Here is a 12,941-nt window from a genome sequence, read left to right as displayed (position 1 = left end):
AACATTCTTTTAATTTTAAAGCACAGGTGTTAGCTGTTATATTTTAATACTGTTTACTTCAATCTCTTTATGCTGTTTACTTCAATCTCTATATATAACTGTGATCTTGGACAGAATTAACAGTACCCTGTACTGTATGAAATACTGATAAGAAAATGTACCTGTCATTAGGTTTACATAGCATCTTTTATCTTAGGTGACTCTGAGTCTCTTTGCAAATACAGTGCAGGAAAGGAGTTGAAAATGTTAAAAAAACTTGAGTAACTTTTCTTTGAAAGAAAGTTATAATTTTAGTTTGTCTTAAAAATATATAATTTCAACTATTTCTTTTCCTCTAATAGCTGTAAAAGTCTGTATTTGCCAGTCTGGACTGGAACATATAGAAGTCTTGTATCTATCTCAGACTAGTGCTACATTTATTTATTTATGTCAATGTTGAGAGTGCTTATGTCTGTCTGCCACAAATATACCATCTGTGGAGATTAAAATAATGGAATACCATTTTCTGGATTCCTACCAGTGGAATATGAAAAAGACCAGCAGAAAGATTCCTTGAAACTTCAGGAGTAATTTTTGAGATTACTGTGTTATGCTGGTTTAAAATTCGAAAATGCCTCTTGTCCTATAAATTTAAATCCTATGATAAAAGTAATTTAGCCACTTAGGGACAGGAGTCTCTTTGGAAAGCAATGAGATATTTGCAGTTAAAATTTTCAAAGGCACTGAAGTTATTTATTTTTTATAGGCAAATTCTATTTATTATGAATAAATGCTATTCTTAAATGTACAAACCTCCTTATTGTGACATTCAGGAGCTGGAGGATGAATGCGTGTCTGATCTTGGGCCTGTGCGCAGCAAAGTCTTTTCCTCTCTGCATGCCTCTATCTGAGGAATTCCTTGGCCTCCGCAGTAGAGGAAAGTATTCTTATTTCTGGCCCTTTTGCTGCACAAGGTAACTCTGATTTTCCACTGTGATTTCCACTGCTTTAATTTTTGAGGGCTTCCCTTTCTTTTTTTTTTTTTTTTCCTTTTGACCAAAGGAGGAAAAATAGGGGAACACATTTAAAGAATGCAACAAATAGTCAGTAAGAGAAGGGACTACATCTATTTATCGTGTTTGGACAAGCACACTATAGGGATCAGTGTTGTTATTTATCTGGCAAGCCTGTGAACAGCTCTGTTTGTACACTAGCCACTTAGAACCCACAGTTTCATGCTAGAAGTAGGATGACTGCTGCTGGGAAGTAATTGTCAATATCTTTAATTTGTTTTCAAAACATAGTATGGTGAAGTCAGAAGAGTGAAAAATTATGTATTTGGTACCTTCTTGTAAGACAGGAAGTAGGAGATACAGACAATTGGAATATAATTTTTAACTTCAATAGCTAGTAAATTGTTCGAAGAACTAAATATGATGATAGTAATCAATGTGGATTCACTGGGAATCCAAACTCTCCTAAGGTAATTTAATTTCTTTCTTGCATAATGGTCTTTATTGGTTGAAGAAAATACTATGGACATGAGGAAGCAAATCTTCAGCACTTGCTTCCTAAATTCTGCCTGAAAATTTTATGCATGTATGAGTTGCAAGAGTAAATCTGCATTTCTTGCATACACATGCATCTATTTCATATGTGTAAATGATGTTATTTTACATGACATTTTCACAGGTTATCAGGAGTAATGTGGATTAGAAAGAAAAAAAAATGGATGCAGAGTAGATTCACCAAAGAAGTTACGGGAATGACAGACTCCTGTTTTAGCAAGTGACCTGAGTCCTCTGACTTTATCTTTTCACCTCCAGCATTATGGCTGCATTCAGCACTGAAAAGGATTCATTATGAAACTGCTTGAATGCAACCTTTCTTTATTCATAAGGAATTTTACAGATGCTGATATTGTGGATTCAACTTATATTAGAATAAAATTCTGTCACTTTGTGACTTTTTTAGTTGCCTGTTTGTGCTTTAATTTGATATCCTTCTATTCTCAATTGGAATTTAGATGACAGTAGAATGCACACAACTGTGGGTATTGATAGAAACTGAGATCTAAAAAAGTTCTTGCTTACAAATGACATGCAGTAATAATTTTTTTTTTTTTTGGCTCTACTTGGGATAAAGTGCTGTATGCTTTGTATTTGCAATACTCTTTATGTCCAGTATTATATGGTCTGTACTCTTACACTCTGGCATGTCTTTAGCCTGTGTCAACTAGCTTTCTTCCCTAACAAGTCCTGGACATGGTGCAGGTGTCAAAACATGGGCCAGGGACCATTCCTGAAAACAGATTGAATATGATCGCACTGTATGGTCCCCATATATTGCTCGATATGGCTGAGAAATTTTAATAATGTGGATATAAATCATTCCATTCTAATAGTCTTAAGTGTCAAAGAATGGTCATGGAGAATCTTCATTCCTGGATAGAAACTGAGCCAATATGTCTTTTTGAATAAGAGAAGTTTTGAAAGGATTGTGAGAAGTTGATATGATATGCTGAAGTATGTTATCTTGGTAAACTGGGAAGGACTGTCTGAAATCTGAGTGTATGCTGCTCATGAAAAACAGTTAAAGTACTGTGCTTTAGAAATGGAAAATAAAACTTTCACAAAAAGAAAGGGGACATACCTGCCAGATCCTAAAGCCACCTAATCCCTTCTAGGAGAGAGGGATGGTGGAAAAACCATCATGGCAAAGATTAATTGGATAGGAATACACAGTGTGATCCTGATGTAATACTGTAATGCATGTTACCTTATGTAAGAACAAGCAAATTTAATTATTTCAGGCCAAATCCAACATGATTAATTTAGACACCTCTGAAGGCCACCAAATGGTGACTTATACATGTCTGCTTCTCCCTTGAATCTATAGGGAACTTAGGCACTTAAGAGCAATTTATGAGGAATGGTTCATACCCCTCCTTTTCTTCCCAGGGCACTGAAAATTTTACGTCATATTGTAGCCAGCCTTTAGTGTATTCTGCATTGGTTAACTCTCAAACTGACATGTTCATTTTCAGGCTTGTCAGCTTAAAGGGATGTATACTGTAGATTTCAGAAGAGTGCAATAAAATGGTAAAATGGTGAATTTTGAAAACAAAACAAAACAAAACTGCATGGAGGAAGATGATTGAAGAGAAGAAATGATTGTTGTGTACAAATAAATAAGCAATTTCTATTAAAAAAATAAAGGAATTAAATACTGATATTCCTAAGGATAGTACCAAAACTATTAGCTTACAGTGAATCAGGAAGAATGTGAATTTGCTACTAGAATATGTACGCAATTAGAATAAGTTGTTGATGGAGCATTTGGAAATATTCTTAGGGAATATGCTCTGTGCTAAGTTTAACATACATCAGGAATAATTTAGAGTTATTTAATTGTCTTAATACAGTACAGAATTACAAGAAATCTTGCAAAATTAAATATTCCATGATTCTCTGAATATAATGGTGATGTCACGTGTTATCTTTAGTGTTTTCTGGCAGATACTAGTTATAATAGTACCAAAAGACAAAAATGCTTTCTTCTGCTCACTGTATCTTGTGGAAAAACTGTCTTTGTTATTTTTATGGTACATTATATAATATAGCTTAGCACTTTCTGTGCTGAATTGTAGTAACTAAAAAGCACTGTTTCTATAGTAAATAATGGCAACCAGAGATAAATCAAATCTGACATGTAGTGTGCCACTGGGCTGCTGCTGACGGTGAAGAAAAAATTGTCAGCATTTAGAACAGAAAATCAAATGCACATAAAAGTATCTTATGTGCCACAGAACATTGATGACAAAATCCAGGACTTGATTCAAAAGAAAATCCTTCTTAATCGTATGTTTAATGTAAAGCACATGTTGATTAAGGTCAGTGCTTAAACTTAAGCCTATGCTTGAGGATAGTCCTAAACAGAGAGGAATTTTATCTGGTGCTTACATGAACTGAGACTTGGATACTTATTCTTAAGAACTGAAATGCTTTTTATTTCCAGAGGATCAGCTAAGTCCGGGTAGAATATAAATTGCAGAGCACCAGAGTAATATCATTTCAGTGACTGTTATGATGTGTCAACATTTGTATCAGGTACCCCACTTGCCATATGAAAATATTTACCAAGACATGTTCTAAACATAAAAAATACCTTTTAAGTATGTATGTTCCAATCCTGAAATGAAGTTAATAGAAGTGGCAATATGTGTCAGTCAGAAATCTGGTCAATAAACTTTTTTCAAAAAAGAGTGACAATCTGTTTAAATTGTTGATATAGAATTCAATGCTATGTTCAGATTTGAAAAGTGTCAGTTTTGTACTCAAGTACAGAGGGCAAACCTCTTCCCCCTTTTCATGGAGAAGGTAACACTGTTTGTCATGTCCACTAGATTACGGTCAGTGCAGTGTCCACCACTGTCAAACTTTGGCTTGGCTGGGAATCACTATTTCTTGAACTGATTTAAATGAATAGGAAATTAATAGGAAAGGACAATATAATTGGTTACGTTGTTTGTACAAAAGATAGCTTTTTGGCATAATCATCTTTGTTCCAGAAGTAAAGATGTATTCTCAAGCGAAGGAAAGTTTTTAATGGTCTTTGGGGGTTATTTATTTAGCTAAAAGCAAGTCTGTTTCCAGAAAAGATTCAGTGCAACAATTACACTTCTGAATTTTGGCCTACTTTATTTATTCACAGCCCGTAGATCCAATGCTCACTTTTTTTTTGGTTTTGTTTCATCTGAAAACTGGGTAATTGTACCCATCAAGTCTAAATGCTGTTGGTTTATTTTAGAAACAATATTTATATTTTGGGGTTTTCAGATCCCAGAAAGAACATTTCAGTCCTACTTAATTCCATATCTTTATTGGGACAAATGCTGCCTTGTTGAACTTACATGTGCACGTGCAGGAGCTTTTCCTTCCCTATCTTGTCACATGCCAGAAATGGCCAGATAGAGTGTGCTCTCATTCTTACCTAACTCTGGTGGTGGCCTTCAGACATATACATAAGCACATAAACAGTGGCCACCAGATCCAACCGACTCACTGAGTTGCCTCAAGAGTTGCCCTTTTTTATCTTTTTTTAAAGTACAAAAGTAAGTATGTTCCATCTTTTTTCAACTATTTGATATCATACAGAGTTAACAAAACCACACTGTGTAAAATGTAACATAGGCATCTGGACCACAAGCTATTTTGTCCAAGTGTGTTCTACAGAGTACGTAGATCTGAAGCACAAAATCTCTTCATTAAAGTCTTGAAAGAAAAGAAAAAAGTTTCCCTTAAACTAATTAATGAGGGACAGATATATGAGAAAAATATTATTTTCATATTTGTGTACCAAAGTTTATCAGACTGGTTAAGATAATCTCTTTTTATAATGCCATTAATAGAATTTTCATAAAATATTATTAGTAATGCTTTAAAAAACTTAAGTAATAGATCATTTTAAAAAACCCTGACTTTATGGATTGAAAAAGATACTGAACTGAAACCTGCAATGACTGGAATGCTTTTTTATCCACAGAACATGGGTGGCAGCAGAGTAATCCCCATCCTACATCCCCCAGCCCCAGCCCCAGCCGTGTGTCTCACCCTTTACCTGGATGCACCGCTACAAAGGGTGAGGGAGCTATGGTAGCTTACTCTGCATTCCCGTTCACTTGTTGACCTCTTTTGAAAAATATAGTTGCTGATAACTGAACTAGAGCTCCAGGTTAACTGAAACAGCCAGCTTATTATATATAGAATACCTTCTACCACTGCTTAAATCCTGGACTCTATTCAGTTGGACTGAGTTAAAACAAGAATGCTGAATTTGTAATCTGTTAGTTGTCACTGGAATTATCCTGTCTCTGTCAAAACTAGCAGGACTTAGCGAAGGGCAATAATTCATCTGCTACAGTTAACATATAGACTGTAAAGCAAGCTGTAAAAATACAAAGAAAGTTAAAATTAATAATGCAAATTTAAAGCCAACATTGCCATAATGTATGTGAGGTAATTAATGCCTTTTAAAATTATTGTTCACTACAAGTGAAAGGCATTCACTGCAAAGCCTCAATAGCTGGGCTATTTCTGAGTGGAATGCAGGAGATTACAGCCTCCCATAATCTCTGTATCAGTTGCAGTGTTGTGTGGGGACCACCTGATCTGCATAAATTTGGCATGGGGAGGCACACATTTTTTACAGGGGACCCACAAGAAAAAACACAATGCACTGAGTGCTTGCATAGAAGCCCATATCTGAAAGCCCATATGAAGACAAATATTACTTGGATATTGTGCTAATTTACAGAATTTGGATCTGAAGAAGCAAGATGACAGTTTACGTACTGGCTTTTCCCCATTCTCCTGTTGCATAGGTTTGATTTAAAAGAGAGGTTTTTAGGTTCAAGTGTCTTCTTCTAAGTGAAAGGGGAGCAGCAATATTTCTGTAAGAGCAGCAGCATGCCTGGCATTTTATGTTCTTTGGGGATTTTATTATCTAGGGGTTCATTTGGATCTTTAGACTGTTGGCACTTGGGGGTACTCAGCACTCATTCTGTTATAGCAGATATAATGCTGTGGGAGTTTATGGAGCTCTTAAATATAGTGTAGAGAGAAAGTGGCAATAGTTATAAAAGGTATAGCATGTGTTGTCTTTTGCTGCTTTGGTTGCCAGCTGTGGAGGGAAGCAGTGGGCCTTCTCTCCATCCTAGTTAGATTAGCTAGCAATACTAAGCAGGAGAAAATTTTGGTTCAGAGAGTTTGAAGGTCTTCCAAATACAGGCAATCCCTACTAGAGTTTGCCAAAAGAGGAAATGTATATGACTGTATTCACGGCTGTAAAGCAGTAGTCTGACATTAAGTTTGGAGGCAATAGGATGATTCACAACAGGATGAAAGGAAGATTTATTAAAGAGACTAGGGCTTTACAGTGTTTTCTGTTCATTTCTGATTTATAAGCTAGGAATAATCATTGCATACTTTATTTTCTCTTTTCTGTTTCTTATGCTAGTGTTTCTGTTTCTTATGCTAGTGTTTTTCATTTATTTTTCTGTTCATCTACCACTGATGTCTTTACATGTCTTTTCTCATCAGTCTATACAGAACTAGCTCACTATGAATGGGAGGCTTACTAATATGTACTGAGGAACAAATGAATCTTAATATATTTTTGCTGGGTATTATTTCCATTTTAATTTCAATTCCATATAAATTTTATGCACCGAGTGCTCTTACTGTAACACTCAAAATCTTCGCTAAGGTCTTTGGGGAAGGATCAATAGTCAGTACAGCACAAATTGTGCACCCTAAGAATTTTAACTGGAATACTTGGGATTCTTTAATCATCTTGTTCACCTCAAACACTATTAGAATATATGTACAAATAATATAGTTACATTAACAGAATTAAGAAACTGCTTATTATTAAAACCCTCTTTCTGACTAGTACCTGGGCTTATGCAGACTTGAAGTTTCCCTATGCACTAGTTTGAGAGTTCGGAACAGGAGATAAAGTAGGGATGAAAGAGAGAGCTGTGATCTCAGAGGAGATATTAGGCACCAGAAATTATGGTGTTCTTGTTCCAGCTCTTACACTGACTCTGATACTTCCATTTCTATAGCACTTGCCATCTCTGGATCTCAAAGTGGATTATAAAGAATAGTGATTTAAACCTTCCTGCACCTCTAGGAGATAGGTAAGCAATATTATTCCCATTTTACAGATGGAGAAATTGTGATACAGAGAGGCTTAGTGTTTCTTATTAAAGTTTATTTATGAACACACATGCATGCACACACACACAGCCAGAAAGAGATGTCAGAACTTTTCATTGCTCTCTGCTTTAAGCTAAGTCCATCCTCCTTTCCATTTAACCTCTCTGATTTATATTCCCCATCTGTAAAAAGACGGAAACTGGTATAGACATGGAGAGATTTGCTTGCGCATAAATTTCTGTGCAAATACAGAAAAAAATCCCATGAAGGACAAAAGTTGCCTTTGAAATCCAATGCATTTTATGTGTTGGCAGAGGATATTTTAGGATTTGGGACAAGGATTTTTGTAGGTGGAGAGAGATACAGGTGTTCTGCACCCTAATGTGTAATACTTAGTTACTGCTATAAAATGCCCCAATTGTTTTGTAATGTAAGCATATTAACTGAAGTTTGAAAATTTTAAAATGCACTAATTTACATGTCAAAAGGCTAGAAACAGCCAGTAACTCAATCTCTGTATTATCTGAAAGAATACTTACTGTAAACAGATTTTGCTGTGCACCTCAAGTGCCACATCAACACCACCAGTGCACTGTGTCAGACAGGGAGTAGGACAGTAGTGCTGCATGAAAGCAGAAATTGCCCCGGCTGCGTATCTGTATAGTTTTCTCCCATTAAAGTCCTACTGCATCTTACTGCAGCATGAGTTTTTCAATGGCAGACAGCAATCTAGACCACTGTACTTACATATTTACAAGAAAACTGAAATTATTAAGTGAACTTCTGGAAAAAATTTTGAAGATCAAATATGTCTTGTTATTGCTATTACTATTATTGGGCTGATTGTTTCTTGTAATATTTTAAAAGATATTTTGAAAGATGTCTAGAAACTTGACTGGTCTGATCATATACTGCATCAAAACATCATGAAGATTCTGATCTCATTAATTTTAACTACAATGTTAAAAAATTATCTTGCGGAAGCTTTTAAAAATCCTTGCTAATTCTGCTACTAATTTGCTACAGAACTGAAACATCCAAAACATAATATATTAGATGTTTTAAATTTAATGTTATTAAAATGTCTGTCAATTGTCTGTATGTTGAACAGATAGCTTCTACATAAATGTTTCTCACATTTTTCTGCATGCATCCTATGGAATAGGCAGGCTAGATTAGACGAACATACAACACCCATGTTAACATTTTCCTGTAAGTAATCTAACTTACCTGTGATACAGTAGATACATTTAATATGTTTGCTAGCAAATATATACAGTGAATAACTATGGCTAATGTATACATTTATGTTAAATGGAACGGAGACTGGATGTGTTTGTGTGTCAGCATGCAAGCATCGACATGTATAGATGGATGGCTCCATCCAAAGACTCATTCTAAAGTTAAGATTCCTTTTTGGTTTAGTTGTAATACTTCATGCACAGAAAAATACGAAACTTCAGGTAGGGATTTAGTTGATTTGGAGCTAAGGTAAAACCTGATTTTATCATTACATGCTTTACTAAAGAACGATGATGATGATGATAATATTTCAGCAAGTGAGTTAGTTCCTTGTCTCAACTTCATGTGTGGCTGAGATCAGAATTTAACCCAGGGTCTTTCTGAAGGCTAGTACAAATCATTTGTTACCTTTGCTCCCAATTACAGTAAAAATAGACAGTGTCTTGAGGTAATATAGCTACCACAGCTGGTGGATTAGGATATGGGTTTGCTAATGCATTGACCTTCTTCATTTGTGTAACACGAGTTAATTTCCAGCCTGACAGTAAATGCTGAAATTTGAATTGTAGCACTAATGCACCATTTTTTCATCTCTGTCAAACCAGACTAAAGGGTCATTTGGTGATGAGGATAATGGTTCACTTTGAAAGAGAATGAAAACTGGCTTCTGAATCTTTGGGGGATTCTAGATCTTGCTTCAAATGACAAGCTGAACTACTAAAATATAGGCTTGGAAATTCCAATAATATTGAACCTGCAAGTCTGACTATTTGCCTTGTTCTTATACTGATTCTGTATAGGCACATTGGAATACTTGCCATGACATGTTAGGCAGAATAATAAAACAGCATGAGAAGTTTGGTTTTCAGGCTATCAAGCCTCAAAAAAGACTTTTCTCTGAAAAGTGAATCAGCATTAAACTGTTTGCTACAGTGGGAATTTTAAGCGACAGTTTGTGACAAGTTTTGATTGTTTCTCTACACTCTAAGAAATACTAAACCTAAAAACTGTTGGAGACTGATATTTATTTTTTTTTCTCTCAGAAGTGTCTGTCTTTCTTTCCTGCAGCACGGAAAAGGATATGCTAGTCACTTCTACAGGACTTACCTGAAGCAGCATGATTTGCACAAAAGTCGACCAACAAAAAGCATCAACTTTCAACTTCATTATCTTGGCCATCCAGTTCTGTGTAACTGAAGGATTTGTGTGCTGTTGGAGACATCATGGCCAACAATAGGACCTAATTGCTCTCAGCAGGCCTGAGAAATGAGTTGAAATGTGTAGAACTGTAGAAACTTCAGAGGCAACTGATCTTGCCTCTCTGATCAGTGTGTGCCTGTTTACAGCACTATATATCTTTCTCTCTCCAAAATGTCACTGAGCCCTTTAGATGTTTATATTCACCACAAGAAGCCAATCGTACAGATAAAAGAAATGTGCATTATAAATGCAATATCACTGTTTTAAACTTGACTGTTTTATATTATTTTTGTGTGATCAAGTGTTCCCCAAACTATTCCAACTTTACAAGAGAGATTGTGATCATGTTCTTTTCACCTGTGGGTCATAAAAATGTTGTTAACTGAGGACCCACAAAATTATCAGAGACATTCTGTAGTTTATACACCGTGTTGCAAAGTGTTTACTGTACTATTTCAAAGCTTCTAAATAAATATAAAATATATATATTATATTATATATAATTTTCCGAAAAACGTGGTACAACTTAGTTGATTTTTAAATGGATTCATACAGTCTACACCATACACTAAAGTGAGAAGGTAATTCAGGGTTCCTAAGCTATCCTTGCTAAAAACAAAAATAAAATAAACCTTTAATAGTACTTCCCCAATATTCGTATTTTGGTCAATCCTGTTTTTCTTGTTTAAAAAAAAAAAAAAAAAAAAGCTGTAAGCAACAACATTTTGTCTAAAAGTTGTAATGAATTTTCAATGCCAAAGATGCAGCTGTCAATATTACCAGAATGAGCGCTATGTACTATCAGAGGTATAAATCACTCTCCATTATTTTGATTATATTTCTATGGTTTTTAATTTGGAATCACAAAATGTTTTATAAGGCTCTATAAACTCACCTGTATATGTTGTTAAAAAGAACACTGGGTGTCTGTACATTTTGCAATGTAAGATATAATGTAAGTGAAGTTAAGTATTTTAAGAAAATCATCCCAAACTCATGAGTATGCATACATACATATATACATACATACACACACACAAACACCCACACATCTCTCTCTGACATAGTTTTGTGAAACTATACAAATATATTGCCTAAAAATATTTCTCTTGTGGCTAGGAATAGTTGTTGATAGAATTCAAATTACAAAGGCAAAATATATGCCAAAATATTGACTCTTTTATCACAAAGGAAATGGGAAATTAGGAACATGGCACATTCTCAGCTGACCCCTCTCCCATTGGAGTTAAAATGGGGTTGGATACCATCTTGGTTGGGAAAAGGATTAAGCCCTCACATATAACCTTTATGTTCTGTAATAATTCTGTGGTTTGAAATGGTAACTTAGAGCACTTCTTTTCTATGAAATATTGAAGAAGGTAAAATTTAAAAGGTAAAGTTTAAAATTCCTTTCATGTCCATAGAGTTTAAGTACCATTTACTAAATGTAAAGATCTAGTAAAATGTTTTTTTCTTTTTTTTTTTGTATTGTGTTTTTTTCCCAACTGTATCTTAATATGTCAAGTATTGAAAACAAATGAAAGAACACTGTGTTATCAACTAATGTCTAGCCAAATTTGAACAAATTCCCAGCGATGATTCAATATTAAGTAAGACAAGAGAAAAGCTCTCAGATGGCAGTGCAATTTGGGTCGTGCCGTTATATAGAAATTCTGATAACCCCGCCAATACTGCCACAGGATGAATGTGTGAGAAGCTGAATTTAGCAACTTCCATGTCATAATAGAGTTTGGGTTTCTTCCTTTTGATATTTTGTTGTTGTTTATAATGACAGTTTCTATTAGATAGAAGCATATAAATTATCTGTATGGAAGCCATCCTGCTATGGATTCAAGTAAAACTCCTGATCAACTTGTGAGAGCTCTTTATACAAATAGCTACTGGACTGAGCCCTGAAGTTAATACTCTGAACAAAAAAAAATCTGCTTGTTAAACACTTTTAATGTGTACGTCTAGCACATTTGTATAACTACAAAATATTTTGTGGGATCCCTTTAAAATGTATATATATTATACAAAACACAATCAAAAAAAAAGCACCAACAATCACTATTGATTTGAGCAAACACAACAGTGAAATGTGTCTTTAGCTGTAGGTAGCAGGACTTTTGGTCGCCTACAAGCTTTGTTGATTTTATGAAGAAAAGCAATGAAATTTGTGACAAATACTTCATTTAAAGGAGTTTGTTAAATTATTTTCTGTTTTTAAAGCAAGAGAGTCCTTACCCTTATTAGAACTGTTTTTTATTTCTAAGTATCTCTTTAATATTAGACATGTACTGTAAATTAAGGATTTTTTCAGTCTTTGGAGGAAAAGGAAATGTTTTTCCTTTCTATTTCATGGATAGTTGAAGTGGTTTTATTTAATGAAACTGCCTTCACATTTTGCATGCCGTTTTTTCTGAAAAACTTAATGGTATCATACCTTGTCCTTCCTTTCCATAACTGAACTCTTTCCATGGGTATGTGATACACATACCTTTTTTTTTTTTTTTTTTTTAATGTTAAATAATGTAGACCCTGGTTCGTGTATGCACAGAAATCCTTCGGAGTTCATTGGAGAGTCCCAGAAGGAATCATGATAGGATGCAGAACTGTTGAGTAAAAGGAAGTTTTTAAGTACTACAGCCTGGGCTCCCGAGATATTTAAAACTTGCTGATTTCTTTAGCTCACTGTGAATTTTAGTATGATAACATTTGATGACACAAGCTTTAGGACACATTAAAAAACAGTACATAGCTGCTGTGTCCCAAGAGAAGTGCTGAGAAACATATTGG

The 12,941-nt window shown here is 34.8% G+C and overlaps 1 protein-coding gene across 3 annotated transcripts in view; it reads left to right on the top strand.

The window, feature by feature from the left end:
- PCDH10 (protocadherin 10) overlaps positions 1-10,591 on the top strand; it is a 32,121-nt gene extending 21,530 nt beyond the window's left edge. Inside the window, exons 5-7 of one of the 3 annotated variants that reach the window (XM_074905090.1) lie at positions 5,524-5,619; positions 7,607-7,681; positions 10,011-10,591. In XM_074905090.1, the coding sequence (XP_074761191.1) occupies positions 5,524-5,619; positions 7,607-7,641 (131 nt within the window). In that variant the 3' untranslated portion in view covers positions 7,642-7,681; positions 10,011-10,591. The remainder of the gene's footprint in view (positions 1-5,523; positions 5,620-7,606; positions 7,682-10,010) is intronic. The other 2 variants (XM_074905091.1, XM_074905092.1) reach the window with 2 other exon arrangements.
- The last annotated feature ends 2,350 nt before the right edge of the window (positions 10,592-12,941 follow it).

This window comes from Athene noctua, chromosome 4 (genome assembly GCF_965140245.1).
Source record: "Athene noctua chromosome 4, bAthNoc1.hap1.1, whole genome shotgun sequence".
NCBI lineage: Eukaryota > Metazoa > Chordata > Aves > Strigiformes > Strigidae > Athene > Athene noctua.
This window is presented reverse-complemented; position numbering and strand designations above follow the sequence as displayed.